The sequence below is a fragment of the Haplochromis burtoni genome, unplaced genomic scaffold (assembly GCF_018398535.1).
Source record: "Haplochromis burtoni strain Fernald_Lab_line unplaced genomic scaffold, NCSU_Asbu1 Contig_18, whole genome shotgun sequence".
In the NCBI taxonomy this organism is placed as follows: domain Eukaryota; kingdom Metazoa; phylum Chordata; class Actinopteri; order Cichliformes; family Cichlidae; genus Haplochromis; species Haplochromis burtoni.
In genome coordinates, this window is record NW_024582379.1 from 1,287,316 (window position 1) to 1,306,217 (window position 18,902).

At 39.7% G+C, this 18,902-nt stretch overlaps 1 protein-coding gene across 5 annotated transcripts in view; it reads right to left on the minus strand.

Moving 5' to 3' along the window:
• The window catches only part of frmd3 (FERM domain containing 3), a 59,029-nt gene that overhangs the window by 6,352 nt on the left and 33,775 nt on the right, over positions 1-18,902 (minus strand). For 2 of the 5 annotated variants that reach the window (XM_042218340.1, XM_014331304.2), the window contains exons 7-14: positions 18,361-18,448; positions 16,361-16,449; positions 14,849-14,912; positions 14,409-14,444; positions 11,924-12,012; positions 10,279-10,353; positions 7,903-7,971; positions 7,622-7,746 (exon numbers count right to left, since the gene is read on the minus strand). In XM_042218340.1, coding sequence (XP_042074274.1) covers positions 7,622-7,746; positions 7,903-7,971; positions 10,279-10,353; positions 11,924-12,012; positions 14,409-14,444; positions 14,849-14,912; positions 16,361-16,449; positions 18,361-18,448 — 635 coding nt within the window. Of the gene's footprint in view, positions 1-7,621; positions 7,747-7,902; positions 7,972-10,278; positions 10,354-11,923; positions 12,013-13,837; positions 13,847-14,408; positions 14,445-14,848; positions 14,913-16,360; positions 16,450-18,360; positions 18,449-18,902 lie in introns of all 5 variants that reach the window. The other 3 variants (XM_005916166.3, XM_005916167.3, XM_005916165.3) reach the window with 2 other exon arrangements.

Here is an 18,902-nt window from a genome sequence, read left to right on the forward strand (position 1 = left end):
CAATGTTTTTATGATCCATTGATTGAAAGTGGAATAATATCAGATACAGAAACTCAGTGTCAGAGTGACTAATGAGTTACCGTGCTCCCGATTCAATTATAAATTGATAAAAAAAATAAAATAAAAAAAGAAAGAAAGGGCAAAGGAGTGCTGAAGAGTGAGTGGTGACTGCTACCATGGAAACACAGCAGGCAAAAAGCCAACAAGTGTGTGAACTCAGGGAGGGAAAAAAGGGGGGAGGAATAAAAACATGGAAGCTGCAGCAGAAGAAAAACAACACAGTGATGGCGACGACGACGCTGATGATGATGATGCTTGCAGCAAAAGAAAACAAAACTCAGTTGTAATTATTGCAGTTTGTTCCTTTACTGAAATTCTGCACTGGACTTGATTTTTGATTATTCCCTTTCCACAAATGTGTTGTCGTTACCAGAGATGGGCGTGTTACTGTAATCTGATTACTTTTGTCAAGTAACGAGTAAAGTAAGGGATTACTATTGCAAAAACGGTAATTAGATTACCGTTACTTTCCTGTAGGAACGCTGCGTTACTGCGTTACTAAATCCGTGATTTTTTTGCGAGAATGTCTCATGACAGTGACGTAAGCGAGTGCAATGTTCGTGGCAACAGGTGTGTGCAGATCAACAATGGATCATATATCAGTGCGGGAGAGACTATGAGCGTGCAGCGTTTAAAGCGTGGAAGTACTGACCTTACTTTAAGTTTGATTCCGTACAAAGTGACGAAAACATTAGTGTCCGTTGTGCGTGGGAAGAAAACTTCTTTTTACAGCGAACAAAAACCCCTAAACTTCCAAGCAAGCACCAAGTGCGCAACGACGTAATGGGAAATTCACAGAGAAACTCGCAGATTCTTCAACTGACCGCTGCGGCACACCTGCATCAGGGTAAACCTCCGCCTACCTCACTCCTGCTTTACAGGTGAAAATAGAGCAAAAGGACCGCTGAGTCTTTGACTTTTTTATTTTCTGCTGTGTTTTACTTGCATCTATTTGAAAGAGTGAGTGTAAACACAAAAAACATTTTATTTTATGTGCTGGAATGTGCAGAGAATAGGTTTAAATGTTAAACAAATTTCTTCCAGTCAGAGAATGTTGCATATAATTAAATTTTTGCTTGATACATAAAGTTGAAAGATTAAAACTAATAAAACAAGTTTTAAAAAGAGACTTTTCCATTTGATTACATTTTGTACGATGGATTATGTAGAAAAAGTAGAATTGGGCTGAAAGATCTATCGCTTTATCACCTATTCAGGTTGTAAATCGTGTTTTTAAAAAGTAGCTAAGTAATTAATTGCTTTTGAAAATAAGTAATCAGTAAAGTAACGGGATTACTTTTTGGGGGAAGTAATCAGTAATTAGTTACTGATTAGTTTTTTCAAGTAACTTGACCAACACCAACACCATCACCAACCCATCACAACACCAGCCGTACACTCCTCTTATTTTCTTTCATTTGAAATCTTCCTAAATTCTTCCAGTAACACTGCTTAATAATCAGCTCTCAAATCTGTTGAAATGCTAAATGGACTGGTATTTACATATCACTTCCCTACTCTGTTCGAGCACTCAAAGTACTTTCTCACAACGAGACTTGTTCGCACATTTACACGAGTGCTTTTCTTTTAATGAATGAGAACTTTTACAATAACATTCACAAACCGATGAATGCATCAAAGGCATCTCGGGGTTCAGTATCTTGCCCAAGGATACTTCAACACTCAGACGAGACTACTAGACTAGACCACCAACCCTGCGAATGGAAGACCTACTCTGCCTTCTGAGCCACAGACATCTGATGTGGGGAGGACAAAAAGAAAGGACTCAAAAGCAACCAAGGCAGAACTGCTTGGCACACGGTACATACAACATTATATGTAAAATTATGAATCAGAACAGAGTCCCACTCTATGTAAAGCTAACCCTCCGTTCTCTTTCAGTCATGCCTTCCTGTTTTATTGTGATAGTTATTGCTTTCTGTGACTTGTGTTGCGTTTGCTTCCCCTCCCTCGTTATTTTTCTTTGTTGCATCATCCCTTACTCTTTTTTGCATCCCGTGTGTTATGTGTCTCCAGTACAGTTTTCTAGTTAGTAAATTCCTGGTATCTGCTCAGCTTAGGTTCTTTTGTTAGTTTGATTCCTGTGAGTCCAGCAGTAAAGCTGTATTTTGAGTTCAGTGTTGCTTCCAAGTCCTGCATATTGGGTCCTAATCTTGATAGCCACATGGCAGCATATGACTGCTTCAGGTGCATCGCTTATTATTAAATCTATCCTTCATAAGTGTGGCAGTGTGTCCATTACAGTTGGATGTTTGATTTTATGACACACTGATTGGAAAGCTGACTAACATTAAAATGGTACCTGTATCCTGTTTGCACTGTAACGTATTAAAAATCTATACAGCAGAGACTGTCAAGTTCACATCATGACCAGCTAAGCCTGAGATTAGGAGTCAAAATTATTTTGTAAATTTACAAAGAAGAAATCCTGAGTTCTGTCTGACTTAACTACGGTAAACACATCACTGCTGCTGCAGCTGCTATTTCCCATTTATGATCCAGTCTGTCCTGTTAGCTCACATGCAAGCCTCTCCAAAGATGAGGTGATTCACACCTCAAGGTGTTAGATTCCTCGTGCCTATGCAAACACGCACACACACTAGTACTCAGAGCAGCGGTTTCCCTTGTTATGCAAGTGCCGACAGACCGATTCATCTTTGTCATGTAACCTCATCTTTAGCACTCAAACACTTCAAAAGTAAATTTGTCTCTATGATTGTTCAGAAATAAATCAGCTATCAACTCCATTAACTGTGTGCTCAGCTCTTTTTTTTTAATTTTTAAGCTCAATTTTTGAGCTGTTTGAAGGATTACAGCTTCATCAGTCGAATTATAAAATCTACTTTTCAACCAAAATCATCGCCGATTTGTGAAAGTGATATAACTTTGTTAAGTCAGCTAAACGCACATGAGTGCATAACTGATTGCAGTCTTTCATGATGAGAATACATCTTTTGGCATCGAAAATGCTGAAATATAATAGGTTAGCAATAATTCTTTCTCACTGTGTCTGTAAATGAGGGAATTGCTTTGTCTTTCATCTGCATGTCAATTGTTTATAGGATCACTGATGAAGCTCAAAGGATATTTTAGCCAGTGGGATAAAGATAGGCGGAGTAAAACTAAAACTATTAAGCATTATCATTAAAAAAAATCAGTACTTGTGCTTTTGTTAATCCTTCACTATTTACTAATTTAACTTAATCATTTAATTCATTTAAACGTATTCCCAAATCTACTAATCAAATATTTAAAGTGCCTTATCTTGACCCATCTGCTTAATCATCATTTCATTTAAGGTTGTAAATATGCAGAGCAGGGTGCTAAACTTTAGCAGATATGATCCAGCAGAAGTAAATGTCAGATGCAAATGTCCAGTCTTTAACCAGTCAGGTCCTCAGGATGCACAGAGCCCCTGTGACATCACATTGCGCAGATGTAAGAAGAGAACAGGTAATGATCTGTAAATTTACAGCTAACGAGTGGGTGTCATATATGCTGCCTCCCACGCGCTCCATCCAGCACACTTTCCACACGAGCCACATTTAGTATTTCTAGTGGTGTGAAGAGCAGCTGAAGATTTAATCGTACCACTAGATCTTCAACAATAACCCTAACTTCAACCTGACCTAATTCTAACCCTATTTCATGATTTACTTCTGGGTACCCAGATGTTTAATGTTATGGGGACAAAATCAAGTCCCCATAACATGAGTAATACTTAAACTATGCACACATGCACACTTCTATTAAAGCAGCCTCTTGAGAGTCCCATGTTTGGCAGCTTACATTCACAGTTTGCATCAGGCGGTTGCCACAACAGACCTGGCAACTAACTGCTGAGCTACCAGGCTCACATATTTAAAAGGCGTTTACCTCCTGGTTAGACTGTGGGAAAAAATGTCAAAGGATACGTTTATTAGGAGCTAAAAGAAACTTCACACAGTGACCTTCCACTTGGCTTACTCTCTTCCAGTATATTTCTCTGAGGTCCAGTACTGAATCCAGCGATGCGACCCCCATTGCCCACCAGTCGCACATAGACATCCCGTCTTGTGTGATTGGCTATACGTAGGTGGAGGCTTCGCCTGGTTGTTATCTTCACCTGGCACCTCAAGGCCTCAGCCACTACTATCGATGAGTCTTGCTCATCTTCAGCCTCTCCTGGGTGGAATACTTCAAGAGCTCCAACCTCTCTCTGCTTCATCCCTTCTTCCCGCAGCCTCTCTGGTGTCATGTCGAGTTCGAGTCCCCCTATTTTGCTCCCGTAATTCTGGGTGTTGTCGACACCGGGACCGTCGCCCAGTTCCAAACTACCCTGCACGAGGCTGCCTCCAACATCACTGCTGTTTCTGTGCCCTAGAAGCTCCATCATTCAGTTTGATGACAAAAGCCGGACCAGCTGTCTGCACAAAGACCCTGACTGACTGGGCTGCCAGCTGAGCTCCAACACACGCACGCCTATACACAAACACTTATAGAGATGGTGAGAGAAACACCAGTGCACCAGAGACATTCTCTCTCTCTCTCTCTCTCTCTCTTGCTTATGCACAGACATGGTGGGCCCTCCTGTGAATGTCAGCGATGGTAACAAAGAGTGGAGGGGGCATTAGAGGAGGATCAGGCCCAAAGCTGCAATTTCTAAATATAACCAGGTGGTCCTGGTGGCAAAGGGGCAGCTAATCTAACTGATTACAGGGAGACAGGCCTGACTCAGGACGGGATGGGGGATCATTTTCTTTTCCTCTCTGCAACCCTGTCTTTATCTGAGTCTTTCCACCAATAAAATAAACCTAATTCCAATTCTACAGCAAGCTGGGTACAATCCAACTTTATTCACTACAATACTCGCCTCGCTGTGAGACTGAAAATGAAAGATTTTGTTGGATCACATGCTGCATTAACTGCTGCAAAAACATGGATTGTGAGGTGGAAATATGAAGCCTGGTGGCTATAAAACATCCATTAATGATGTTCCTAGAGAAAACATAGCCAGAGTGTATGCGTTTGGATTGTGGTAGATAAGAAGGGAGCAAACTGTACAAACAGAACAAGGTCAGCTATGACCTTGGGTCAGCTTCCTGTTTCCCCTGTAAAGGCTGAGATTAGTGCTCTGAATATAGACTGTGACCCTAAACCATCTTGAGGACACTTTATCTTAAAGTCCTTGCGTCAGCCACCTTAGCAGAATCAGCTCATGAAACAGTGATGTGTCGTCCAATCACATTGGTTGGGTGAAAGCATGCAACGTAATTAAACTCTCAAATCACATAACTCTCATCTGACTCCCATGGAAGCTTGTTTTCTTTCTCCTTTTTTTTTCCTGCCATCGATTAGTCACATTTCAGGTTATTATCTAAAAAATTTTACTTATTAACTCCTTAATGCCAGGTGCAAGACAGAGCATATTTCCTATACTGGCTTCCTGTCACATGTTTTCTTTGTATTATTGTAGAGTCTTGACCTTACAACATAAAGCACCATGAGGCAATTGTTGTTGTGATTTGGTGCTTTTTAAATAAAATTTAATGGAATTGAATTTAATTAATTTTGATGAGTTTTTTATAGCTCCACAACATTAGCACAAAAAACCTAAATAAATGGCAAAACAAATATTTAAAGCAATAAATTAAAAAAAAAAAAAAAAAAAGCCAGATGCAGCAAATATGATACCATTGAAAACTCACATGCAGATTTTTATTTACATTTTCTTTTTATGTGTTTAGTTCAATGAACACTCCATTTTCAATTTTGTTTGTTATTTCTAATGATTATTAGATTATTTCATGGTTAAGGTTTTAAATGGTGAAGTTGAAATTTGAATGTAATTCATTTTTAATAATAAATTGACATTTAAACTTAGCTCTACTCAGCATCTTTTTTTTTGTCAGTGAGGAAAAAAAGCTTCTATAAACTCCCATATGCAATGTTGGAAACTTGTGGGAGGCGGACTACAGCACGGGCTCATGTGCGTACCTGCTTCGCATTAAGACGCCTGTGTTAAGAAGTGCTCTCTCAAATTCTCTTTCTACATTTTTCATGCATATTGTGAGTCTGACAATACATGAATATTTAAAAATCTTAATTTGAACAATCTATGTCTTCATCTCTTTTTAAAATGTCTTTTTTCTTGTAAACTCTTCAGTTTATTATATTTACTGTTAAACCTCTAATGTTTTAAAATAATTTACAACTATATCACTTAATATCTTATTACCAGAGGGAAAGGCAGGAACTGCAGAAGAAAACAAGGCATTTTCAAATTTAATCTTATGTTATTTACTCAGCCTGTATCCTGTACAAGGCCCTTTATTTGGCCTACTGTCCTGCCCAAACCAGCTGAGACAGCCGAGATGGTTTCTACTGCAGGTCTTTGACCCCGAGCCAAGAAAGAATTGATTTTCCTGGAAATGGGATGAAGGGAGATGAGTGAAAAACAGAGACAAGCAACAAAGAAGAATAGAGGTGGATAAAACGACGGAGTGACCTTAAAATCTGTCAAAAAAAGGCATGAGAGAAAGCGATGAAGTCTATAAATAATTTGTAGACAGTGATGGTGCAACAGCATGACTGCACTGTACATGTTTGAGAACCTAACGAATGTGGTTCAGGTGGATTAAAGGTGAGGACAGGAGAGGTGAAAAATACTGACTGAAGGAGAGGAGAAGCTCTGAGGCGATGGAAGAGACGTGCCTGGCTGGATGGATATAATTTTAACTGAGGGTAAAATGAGCATCAAATCGTTCTTCATCCACAACAGTGTTTTGACCAAGAGTTTTAATCCTCTAATCAACAGCAGCTAAGTGAAGACAGGACTCAGGCACTATCCGTGGTTTGAAAACATGAAAACAGGTTATTGTAATGTGTGAAGTACACAAAGAAAATGCTGTGAGAAATGAGATTGAGATCAAAGGAGATTTTCAAAAACTTGAACTCTGACCTTTGACCTTTAGGTCAAGGTCACTGCGATTCAAACTCATCCTAGATATTTAGCCGATGCACCTATTTTATCCATTTGAAAATCCTAGGTCACTTTCTTCTCGAGTTATCGCATTCATAAGATTTTAAGAAAACTTGACCTCTGACCTTGAGGTGGAGGTTACTAAGATTATTTGTAGATGCATCTATGGTATCAGTTTTCATTTAAAAACTTCCGTGTATGTGCAGCCTGCCCGGCAGGGTGACATCTACACCCCATCAGCCTTTTATGTCTGAGTAGGAAAAATGGAATCTTAGTCTGCAAAAACACACAAAGGTGCAGACACATGGAAAAACTGACAGTCAGAATTATAGTGGGATCCTTAGGGGGGATCAGGAGAGGGTATTTTTAGTATGTTGCAATTGGTCACCAGGGAGACAGGATTGATGGCGAGATGGGAGCATCAGCTGCTCAATTAAAGCTCTCTCTCTCTGAGTTTTGTGCATGGATTTCTTCCTACACAAGGAAGATCCCATGTGACTTCACAAATGTCTCTTAGAGGGGGCATGAGTGCACGTCTGTTGTGTGTATTTGGGTCTGTAGTAAGCAGTATCCTCCTACCGCTGTCCACGGCCGTCTCTTCGTATTCGTTGGTGGAGGGCAGTGCAGGTACCAAAGGTTCCATGTTCATGATGAGATTTTTATGGCTCAGAGAGTTAAAACTTCGACTCTGACCAAACTGAGCTCTGAAAAACATGAACGTCATACATTTTTTAACACCCTTACTAACACCACCATGTGCACTCTGGTATTCATATCTGCAGAACAATAGATGAAATTGTCCTTATTTTATGTTTTATATGAAATAGTGTGACTTCAGGTAATTTCTCAGATGTCCTTACCTGCGCACTTCTGGTGGCTCTCTCTGAATTTTGGAGCTGGCTTCTATCACTTCCTTGGCTACTCTGCCACTAACACAGAAAAACACATAAGTTAAAGGTTGGTTTGTGTTTATAAAAATACTGTAATTGAAAATAAAATGTTACGATGGCAGGTCATTAGTCTCCCTATAGGCAGGTCTGTAAAAAATGTACTGCTTTTCATTTACATGCATATTTGTAGAACTATACAAACCTCCCGAGGCCCTTTGTGACAGTAATATGAATAAGTTTACTCTATGCTATCGTCTGAAAAAATAAGCAGTAGCTTGTAGAACCACCTTTTGCAACAATAATATGAAGTAATAATTTTCTATATGTCTGTTCTATAAGTCTCTCACATCACAGGTATTTGTTTATGCGCAGCTCTCTTAAGGTCCTATCACAGCATTGCAGTCGGTTTGAGGTCCAGACTTTGACTGGACCATTGCAATGCCTCGAATCATTCCTTTTTCAAACAGTCTGTTGCAGTTGCTTGGGATCATTGTCATATTGATCCAAGTTGTTTGATAGACAGCCTCACATTTGAATCTAGAAATCTTTAGTGTGCAAAGGAGTTTATGGTCGGCTCAACGGCTGCAAATGTAGAGGTCCTGTGGCTACAAATTAAGCCCACATCATCAACCCTACCCATATGGAAAAGAAATAGTAAAAACTTATAAAAGACTTGCATAAGATGTGGCCTACTTCATATAGTGAATCATATAAGGCTTATATGATTTACTCATGAAAGTGGCCACTTTCTCATTACTTTCATATATTGCTTTATTAAGTATCCAAAACATACAAGTTTCATTTCTAGAATTTTTCAAGGGATCTTATATCTGTTTTCACTCTTGTATGCTTTTCATACAAGTTTCACACAAGACAGATACAAACTTTATAAGATTTATATATATCGTTTCCATATGAGTATACTACCATGCATCACAGTTTGTGCTGAAATTCGGTCCACTTTGACTTTGATCTGTCCAAAGCACATTGTTCCAAAAGTCTTATTTTTTGGACAGATATAATTTTGAACACCTAAGCTGTGCTGTCTTGTCTTTAGAAAGAAGAGGCTTTCTCCTAAGAATCCACCTAGCCACACTTGTTCAGTTGTTATCTAAATGTACTGTTGCGAACTTTAGCATTTAACATGCTAACTGAGTTCTATAGAGTCTGAGTTTCTCTGAGCACTGCACGACCTGACCTTGGGGTGAATTTTCTGGGATGTCCCCTCCTGAGAATGTCTCGAATGAGTTTTACTTGAAGTAATCATTCAGTTAATGAAGTGCATTTGAATAGCAGCACTTGGCTGCTACTTATACTCTTAATTTCTATTAATGCAGTAAGGGTCTTTGCAGTTTTTCATATGAATGCAGAGTTTCCCATGAGCATTTTTTGTTTTTTAATGTGCTACTATAATTTCACGGACAGTATGTCTGAGTTACACCGATTGCTTCATGTCATAAAAGAAAAGGAGAAAATCAGATTTGATGCTACTCGGCTTACATTCAGTGTTGTTCCTGTTGAGCAGACAGTTTCCTGCCATCAGTCGGCAGCTTCATTAGTCAGACTGTAACTGCACTGTTTAAAGCCAGCAGGCTTCTTCATTTTACCCATTAATCTATTGTTGTTTAGACTGATGTTTAAGTCATAAATTAGGTGGTGATATAAAACATACGCACTTCATATCTCAAGAGACAGTGGCATCAGCACTGGTGGAAATACTGGAATCAGCTGGATCAACACACATTATGTGAAGACCCGATCTGCTCGGCTTTGCATAAACTGCCTTCATTTATGGGATACAAATCTCAGTCCTGTTTTGCACAAATGACCAATTCCCATTTTTTCAGAACAAATTCCACCATATGCTATTACTCATCGCTGAGCCCTTAAGCCAAAATGCTTCGGCGAGCTGATGAAATGGGGCAGGCTGAAGTGTAAGCCTGGTAAAGAGCTTTGTCTGAGAGGAGAATCAGGGCTCACTTAGCTTCAATAACAGAGTATATAGAAGCTTTCCGGTGATATTAGAGTCAGTAAATCATAGAAACCGGGATGTAGGTGCTGATGTGCAATGACGAGAACTCCCATCTTGGTTATTTGGTGTCTTGATGATCTAATTTTCCATCCATTTTTGTCACTTTGGCAACAAATGCATGGGGTAAGATGATGCTGCTGTTAGTAAAGAGTAAGGTGACAATGTGCAGGACCGAAACACTCTGTACACTTTTACACAAAATTAAATCTTTACATTTCAGTGCTTGAAATGTACCATACCCCCTCGTCGCTGTTGTTCCCAATTCTCTTTGCACATATTCCTTATGATTTCTTTAATCATATAATACACCTCACCTGTATCTGAACCTGCTGCCTTTGAAGAAGATATTACTGCTGGAAACTGTTTTTATCTGACTTGACTTTGCACACCTGTCAGACAAAGAAAGGAAGAAACAAAAAGAGACACATTACGTGTACAGCAGCCTTGCACACTGAACCCTGACTAACACATGTCGTAGCAGAATAACAGATTTTTAAAGGCTCAAACTCTCATCACAATAATGTTTCACTAATTTTTTTTCTCGCAGAACACAGAGTAGCCTCTCAACAAGCTTACAGCACGGTGTGTCTTTTTAAAAGCTTATGGCTGGAGGTCAAACCTTCATGTTTCATTCTATATAATTTATCATGTGAAACCAGACTCCAGTGCTGCAGAGAAGGAGCTAGAGCACAGACACACACATGTCTGCTCTCCTTCGTGCACGAGACACCATATGCTGGAAAAGCTCTGCTTGGCTGCCGTTCACAAACTCAATTCACTCTGATTTGATTTAGCGGCTCTGATGCTTGTCTGACATCCGAGCTGACATCCACTCCATCTCAGTCCGCCTTTTAGAGACACATGAGCTGCTGTCATTAGGAAGTCAGTATTCAGGGTTGTATGGGGCAAGGGCTATTTTACAAATTCATAACGATGTCTTCCTTTTGTAACATTGTCTGCATGTATGGTGCTTCTTGATAAAATAAAGCAAGGCAGAGAGAAAAGCATGTGAAAAGTGAAGAATGCCTGCAGTTAAGAGAGAGCGGGAGACCTTCAGATTGACTGACAGTGTGGAGGAGGAAGGCCACCGTAGAGAAATCCGTCACAAAGCAGCCTCCAGTTCTTGCGTCAAACCTTTGGAAAATCTCATCTCCTCCAGCCTGACCTCTCTCCATCAAATGAGACCAGCTGTTCAGAGCCGCTGAGCCTTCTTATCCCCCTCCACGCCCACACGCACTTTGCTGTTTGGTGCCTCTTCCTTTTCTTTTCACAAGGCTCATCTTCTCAGACATGAGCAAAAGATCCAACTGCTAATATCAAGCTCAGGAACAACCTTAAATGAAGAATAGCCATCTTGGTTGAGGAATGATGAATAAGTGTGAAGCTGATAGGAAAAGATGAACGGTTCAGGATCTCTTGAAGATCCTGGGTTGTTATTTTGTGCAAATTTTACATTGCAGATGTGACATCCTCTTGTGTTTTTCCATCTCGGTTGTTTTATATTCATCAGTCTGCTCTCCTCATATACTCACTGAACTGGGATTGACAAAAAGGAGCAGATCTGTTGTGCTTGCCCACTATATTTGATTCTCGATTACATTAATGAACATAGATGTTAGCATCTTGTCTTGTCATGAACCTTGTTTCCCTTCCCTCCGTGCCAGTGGGGTCAATAGTCTTTGCAGATGAGATCAATGGCCTTGGAGCAATCAGCTGCTCCCCAGTGAAGGACGACGACATGTCCTTGCAGTACTGGGAGTAAATTAAGGAGATAATGTGCTAAAATTAAGTCGGTTTTGAAGTGAAGCAAAATCTTGGCTCGATATAAGAGCTCAAAACGTTTCTACTGGAAGCGGGGTTTTGGTGTAAGCTGATCCTGCACAGTCTCAGCAGTTACAGGAAAAACTCAATAAAAATAAAAATGAATTTGTGTGCGTGTTTGTGTGTGTGCAGACGTACTTGTAAAAGGCCTGGTTCTCCACCCCGCACTTCCATAAGTGCTTACACGCTGCAGGGGTCGAGGTGTGAAATGTCAACACCAGCTTCTTCTACACAGAAAAGGACAAAGACAGAAAGAGTGACAGTGAGGATGAGAAATGAGCTTACTGGAAAAGAAAAAACTGTGAATAAGGACAAGAAAAGAGCTGAACGTAATGTGAGGGAGCTGTGCAAAATGCTGACCCACAGACCCTAAGCTGTAAGCTTGGCAAGATAAAGTCATTCGGTCACAGTGCTCAGCATTAAAAGGCTTCTACCTTGCAGAACATGGGTTTTTATGGACTAAGAGGAGAGATTTATTCCCGTAAGCATCTAGTCTCTGGCTCTGCAAGTCTGGGAACGTGGGACGCCAGATCAATACTGTTCAGCAAAGAGGATAGAGGCAGAGACGAAGCAATGAAATCAATAACATGAGAATGAGATACTGTAACAGAATATGATATTATACCGCTATAAGTGTCTGTTAAAATAAAAAACACTTCACTGTTAAGTTGACAGCAGTGAAAGGGTCCAGTCTGTGCCCACTTCATCAGCTGTATTGCGCAGCCCCCAAACTGTCACATATCAGTTATATTAGGTATGCAGGTGTGATTTACACACATGTGCTTCAGTTGCCATGTGTGTGTTCACAGGTGTGTGAAGGCGCCAGGACTACGTGTTAATCTGCCTTTGGTCCCACTTTGGCTGACGTGCAAAAGCGCTGACTTGGATTTTTTGGGGGGAAAAAAAGAGTTAATTGAAAAAAATCATCCACTGAGGGGAAGAGACCGAAATTGTACATTTTAAAACGTAAAAATCAACTCAGATGTCAGAAATGTATTTAACTACAATAAAGATGATGCTATTTACTCTGTGTGCCTACAGTAAAGGACCAATTAGGTTTATTAAAAGATCACGATCGTGGTTCAAATACAGCCTTTTACAGCTGCAACCACTTCTCTGCAACATGCTTTTCAGACATGCATGAACGCACAGCAGGGCGGCGTCCTGCATCAGCAGAGCCTATGTGGTCGTTGCTGTGCGTTCACTGGTGCGTTGTGACACCTGATCGAGTGGCAGATGGGTTGTTCAAAAACACGCTTGTTTGGGGAAAAAAGGTTTTTCTAGAACTGCTCATCCAAACAAATTGAATCAAATGGGATTTGATGTACAGTAGTTGAGCTAACCTTGAAAACTGAAGTAAGTCTTTTTTGTTCTTTACATATCACAGCTGATTATGAAACTGAGGTCCATGCACAGGGTAAGCCATGCTTGTGTGTTAGGAGTTAACTGTTGAGTCAGCCAAAAAGAAACTGACCAAGAATTTGTGACTTTGATCTCATAAAAGTGTTTCATCTATATAACCTGCAATCAGCTCAAAGTGGGACAGGTGGGTTTGGGTAATCAGAGGAGAGGGAAGAGTGAGGAGTGACCTGCCACATGGTGGAAAATTCAGGAAACAAGCATCAACACACAAATCCTCACATAAATAAAGTACACACACACCCACACAGTCAAAAGGATGAAACGGTTATGAAAAAATTGAATGAGATGAATGAGGCATGGATAGAGTTATAGATTAAGCAGCAAAACATTGCATGTTAATCTATAGTTCACTGGAAGTCAGAGGGTGAATTTGATTACATGGGGAACAAGACGGGGACGGAAGCCACAGAAGAACTGCGATCATATGAAATGAGAGCAGAGAGAACTTTTATATAACACACCAGACAAACAACACTTAATGACAATATCATGAAAAAAGAAATAAAACATGGATAAAAGGTTCCTCCAATCATAAAGTGAGGCGAGGGCAGGGCTGCGGGTAAAGGTGTCAAATTGAGGACTTAAATACAACAACGATTTGCGCTACTGTTTTTACTTGTATTTACTCACCAGAGATGACTATGTTTACACACAGAGAGAAGAGACAGAAACACAGAGATAATAGTGCATCTTCAGCCTTTCACGAGGAGCCGAACAGACAGACAAGGCAGACAGACTGACAAGTTAAGCAGCGATGAAAGAGCGGAACTGAGCTTCTGTAATGAAGACAACAGCTTTGACACTCATCGATTGGCTGATTGGTAGATTTAAGAGCAAAATGGCTTTAGCTGCAAGGATTTTCAGGTGTTTTTGAGCCGCTTCAGGCAGACTGAAGGTAAAGAGCACATCGGTTGTAAATCCTGAAAAAATAAAGTATGCAGATAGACGAGGCACTGAAACTGCTGCTCAGAATCTACCACAGCTCTGTTGGTTGATAAACATCAAGCAACCAGATGAAGCATGTGTCCCAAATGCAAGACATCCGCTGTTTGAAAGTTAGTACTTGCTTTCTGTTTCAGTTTGGAGACACCATGTCATATACTGTAGTTTATCTTTGTTAGGGATGCGGTGCAGTGAAGGAGTCTAATATTTGGGCCACAGTCAGCACATAATGTGAATTAGGAGGTTGTAACACACCCACCATCCTGTTACAGTGAATCCTGCCTGTTAAGGAGATCTGAAACAGCGACACACATATACAGTGTGTGTGATGGTGGACAGGATAACAAACAGTACAGTCACTTAGCACATTTATCTGACAAAACCATTACACAGATGAGGATAGGGGAAAGGGGGAGGGAGAAGGAGGAAAGAAGGAGGAAAGAGAATGAAGGACGTCCGTTTTGCTCAGGGTTGGCAAACAGTCACTAACACACAACTGATCTCAAATTCTGCAGTCTGACTGTGCAACGTTTGCCTTTGTAATAAGTAATGAACACATGTTAGAAGTTTATATCTAACAAGTCAGCAGGATGTTGATTACTTTGGTGCAAAAATGCACAATTCATCATCAGGACATGGAGGAAACTACACATCTCACTTGAGTCATCATTTTTAACCTTGTAGAGACACCTCGCTCACCTCTTTCTGAATGCCAATGACGTAAAAGGTTTTTCCTTCAAACTTCAGCTTGCTAACATCAGCCCTGCAAACAAACACAGAGTTAAGACTTTGAAATATCTGCAGATAAGAGTTAAATATAGGCTAAATGCTAAACTTAAAGCTTTAAGTACATTTAAAGTACTGCTGTCATTGATTGTGTCATTGTAAAGATGTCTTCACAAGAAGCCACCCAAGCAACACAAGTTCCAGTTGCTGATGTCATAGAGAAAAAATGCCAGTTAAAAGAAATATTGGGTTAAAGGAAACTTTGATTAAAGGAGCAAATGCATATTTGTACTATGGTTGGCCTATAACTGTTAACCAGGTACAAGTAGAGCAACTTAGAATAGTACCTTTAGGTAGGCAACCTCCTTAAGACCAACAAACAGCATCACAGACTGAAGGGATTACACTCACTCTCAGAAAGTTTGGTAGGATTTGCAAATAACTGCAGCCGAACAGATTGGCAACACATTGCAATCAATCTGCGTAAGTCTGCACTGATGAGCAGAACTTGCTTACAATGCATCTCTTAGCAACAGAGGACTTGACTCAGCTGGTTGTCAGCTGGTTGTATTCTTTTTATATTTCTATATAAAACTAAGGTTGCTAAGCGCCTACGTCATTTTGCCATTAAATCGCCATCTATCGCCATTTATCACAGTTATTCGCTGTAGTATCACAAACAGATTGCAGCTGATTGCCAACGTGATGCCATTCATTGGCAAAAGATAGCAGAGTTCCTATAAAGCTGCAACTATTTTAAATGCGATGACTTTGCAAATTAAAGTGCAAGTTCATTGCACTGTCATTTGTTGGGCTGCGTTCATATTCTTTTTAAAAAAAAATTTTACACACATAGCTCATTTCAAAAAATATTGTGTGTTTTTATCAGTTTAATTACCACTGGTGCATAGTTTAAAATAACACTATCAATTCTTATTACTTTTGATAGATAAACTACATTTTTCTCCCTTAATTCTTATGAACTTTTGTTTAAAACTATGAAAATGGAGGTGCTACAACTGCTTCTTAAGGAAAGCATGGCTATAGGAAAGTGTATTTTAACACTCTGTAGCAAGATAATCTTATAGATGTCATGTTTAAATAAACAAACGGTTCTGCCTGCAAGGAAAAGTTAGAGATGATTATTTTAATTTGCTTCTAATAAAAATTATAAGTTTAGCAATACTTCAGCGATAAATCATAAATATAGAGTTTTCTGCAGTTAGCTTTGTTAGTGATTAGACATTTAATATTTATGTTTAATGATTGACAATTGTGGCTACACATTGCAGTGGTTTGCTTTTTTCCCAGCATACAAAAGACTCCCAGTTCGAGACTGGAGATGGTAATCTGTTAAATGCTGTGAAGGGAAGGGCGTCTGGTGTAAGAATCTAACAAATCAAATATGTGGAGCCTTCTGCTGTGCTGACAACCTGTGATTAAGGGAGCAGCCAAAAGAAGCTTTTTACAGGTTGATGTTTTTACCATTTGAGGAGGTGAATCCTCTTGTTTCCCTGGAAGACCACAAAACCTGTGGCTGTGAACCCAAGAAAGGCAGTAGAGCCTGTAAAGTCCTGAAAAAAACACATATCACAGCATGTAAGGCAAGTGGACTATCTATGACCTCATTGGTTGATGCACAAAATCCCATGTTTGTCATTAAACTTTTTAATTAATCAAGAACAAGGCAGTTAAAATACCGATTGATGGACTAAATCTGATGTAGTGAGGCAAAATCAAAATAATAACTTCCACATCATTAATCATCAGTAAATCTCTAAATTTGCATTCATCTCTATATATCCGTGTAAATCCCTCCCTTTCCCCTGTGTGCTTCCCACATCTTAGTGCTTACTTACTTTATTTATCTCCATAGATCTGCATGTGCATGATAGTACAGTACTTGCAGTAACAGCTATTTCCAGCAAACTAATTTAAAAAAAGCCTGCCAGACAAGAGTGGAACAGATAAAGGGGATCCTTCCCACTAGACAGAATTTAAATATCTTGTTAATCTGCTTTGTATCCTTTGATTTGTCTGTTCACAAGAGGATGTCCCTATTTCACACTTCAGCTTGGCAGAAGATGAACAGAAAGGATGAGAGCGAGCCATGAGCAAGTTGTAAAATATTGTTTTTCTTTATCAGATGCAGTCTGTTCAATCTATTGTGATAGCACAAGAAACAAAGAAACAAGTAACAGGAGAATGAAGCAGAATAGCAAGTGTAACATATCTGATAGTACAGTCTAGTTTTAGCAATTTAAAGCTGAAAGACAAATCAATGACACTGACTAACCATGGTGGTCTCTGATCAGTCAGTGAAGTCACTGTGTCCTCAGAACAGTGGCTTCTTTATGGACCTAGTTTATTTAGTTTTCAAGGAGGGAACATTAACTAGCTGGCTTGGATGTGATAGCGTAAATTGCACATAAGCTCTTGGCCTTAAATTATTTCCTAATCTGCTTGGAGCAAGTATGTGAGGCCAGGTAGACAGGTGCTATAATGCGACACGCCACTGGATGGAGCTGTTTCTTTTTTGAGCAATAGAGACGTTTACGGAATTGCTAGCTTGCGTCGGTGCAACACGTGTGTGCAACGGTGTTTTCGTCTAGTAGTAGTAGCAGTGGGTTACCAGTGTGGAGAGCTATTAATTGGTGACAGCTGTCGGCAAAATATTATTTTCTTGCAAAACCTCCATATTTTCATCTGGACACTTACTTAATCTGTGTCCTGGGCTGGTTAATTTTGCCAGCTGCACAGCTGGTGCGATTGTCCATAAAATACAGCATGTACCATCTGTCTATAAGGTCACAACAAATTGCACAGGCCCAACCATAGACTGTGTGCAAAAAAGATGAATGTAGCTTTTGCATCTGAAAAGTTCATCCAATGCATAATTGCCTTAAAACGTGCATAGTTTTTAATGGCCAGCAGGGGGCGCCTCATGTTGGTGCAAAAACACTTCTGGGTGTATACAAGTCTTTGGGAAAACAGCCCTTGGCTCTCTTGCTCTGTCAGCTCAGCAAACCCTTTTCTCGTGACTTTATGAGCTCAACCCTTAGTTTAAGCTTGTACTTAATAAAATATTACTGTCTTTTCTAAAAACTTATGGTCATTATTAAAATGGGAAAACTATACTCACTGGCTGTTGAGCTGTACATCTGAAATTATTAGTCAATGAGTGTGTGGTTTCACAGTCAGATCCAGCACTAGCTTTTTAGATGGCAAAAATACTCACCTCAAAACTTTAGAACGGGAGCTCACTAATCAACATATGACACGGTGGCTACATCCATCTTTTATATACAGTCTATGGAACACGCAACACCCTATGATGACGAAATCACACGAACACACGTGGATACGCACATGCTTGTGTGCATGGAAAGTATAACACCCACATGAAGCCATCTGTGTGAAAATCAGTGCGTAACCCATTATGTGTAAAGCTACTGTGTACTGTATATATTCTCCAGTTACGTTACCTTGCATGGGTGAGGGTCGACTCCATATGTTTCAAGACTGTGAGCCCTTTGGAGCATGTTCAGCTCTGCTAGTTCAGCACACTGGCCCCTGAAAGAAAATAGAGGAAAGGAGAGACCCAACTTTATACACTGACAGACTGAAGAATATGTTATTAAGGTGTTCCTATGTTGGATTACTTTCAATTGGATTTCACGTAAATGTCGGATACAACCAGATAGAAAATCAATACATGCAATTATCTTATTAGAGTTTTGAGATTTAAAGGTCAATATCTAGGGAGTTTGGTTGTGAACAAATTTGCGTTGACTTTTTATTCTAAGGATTGCTATGTTTTCTCCAGAAAGAACAGCACTAACCCTCCACTGCTAGGCTAGTTTCTTTTACAAGGACAAGGTTGCTTGTCGTACTAAGTCTACAGTATTTAGACAATATCAGTTTAAATAAAAGTATTACAGAATTTCTAACCAATTAAAGTGAGTACAATTATCTCTTATTATTATAAAAGGAAACAGTCATAACAAACCAGGCAAAGGGGTTGTGG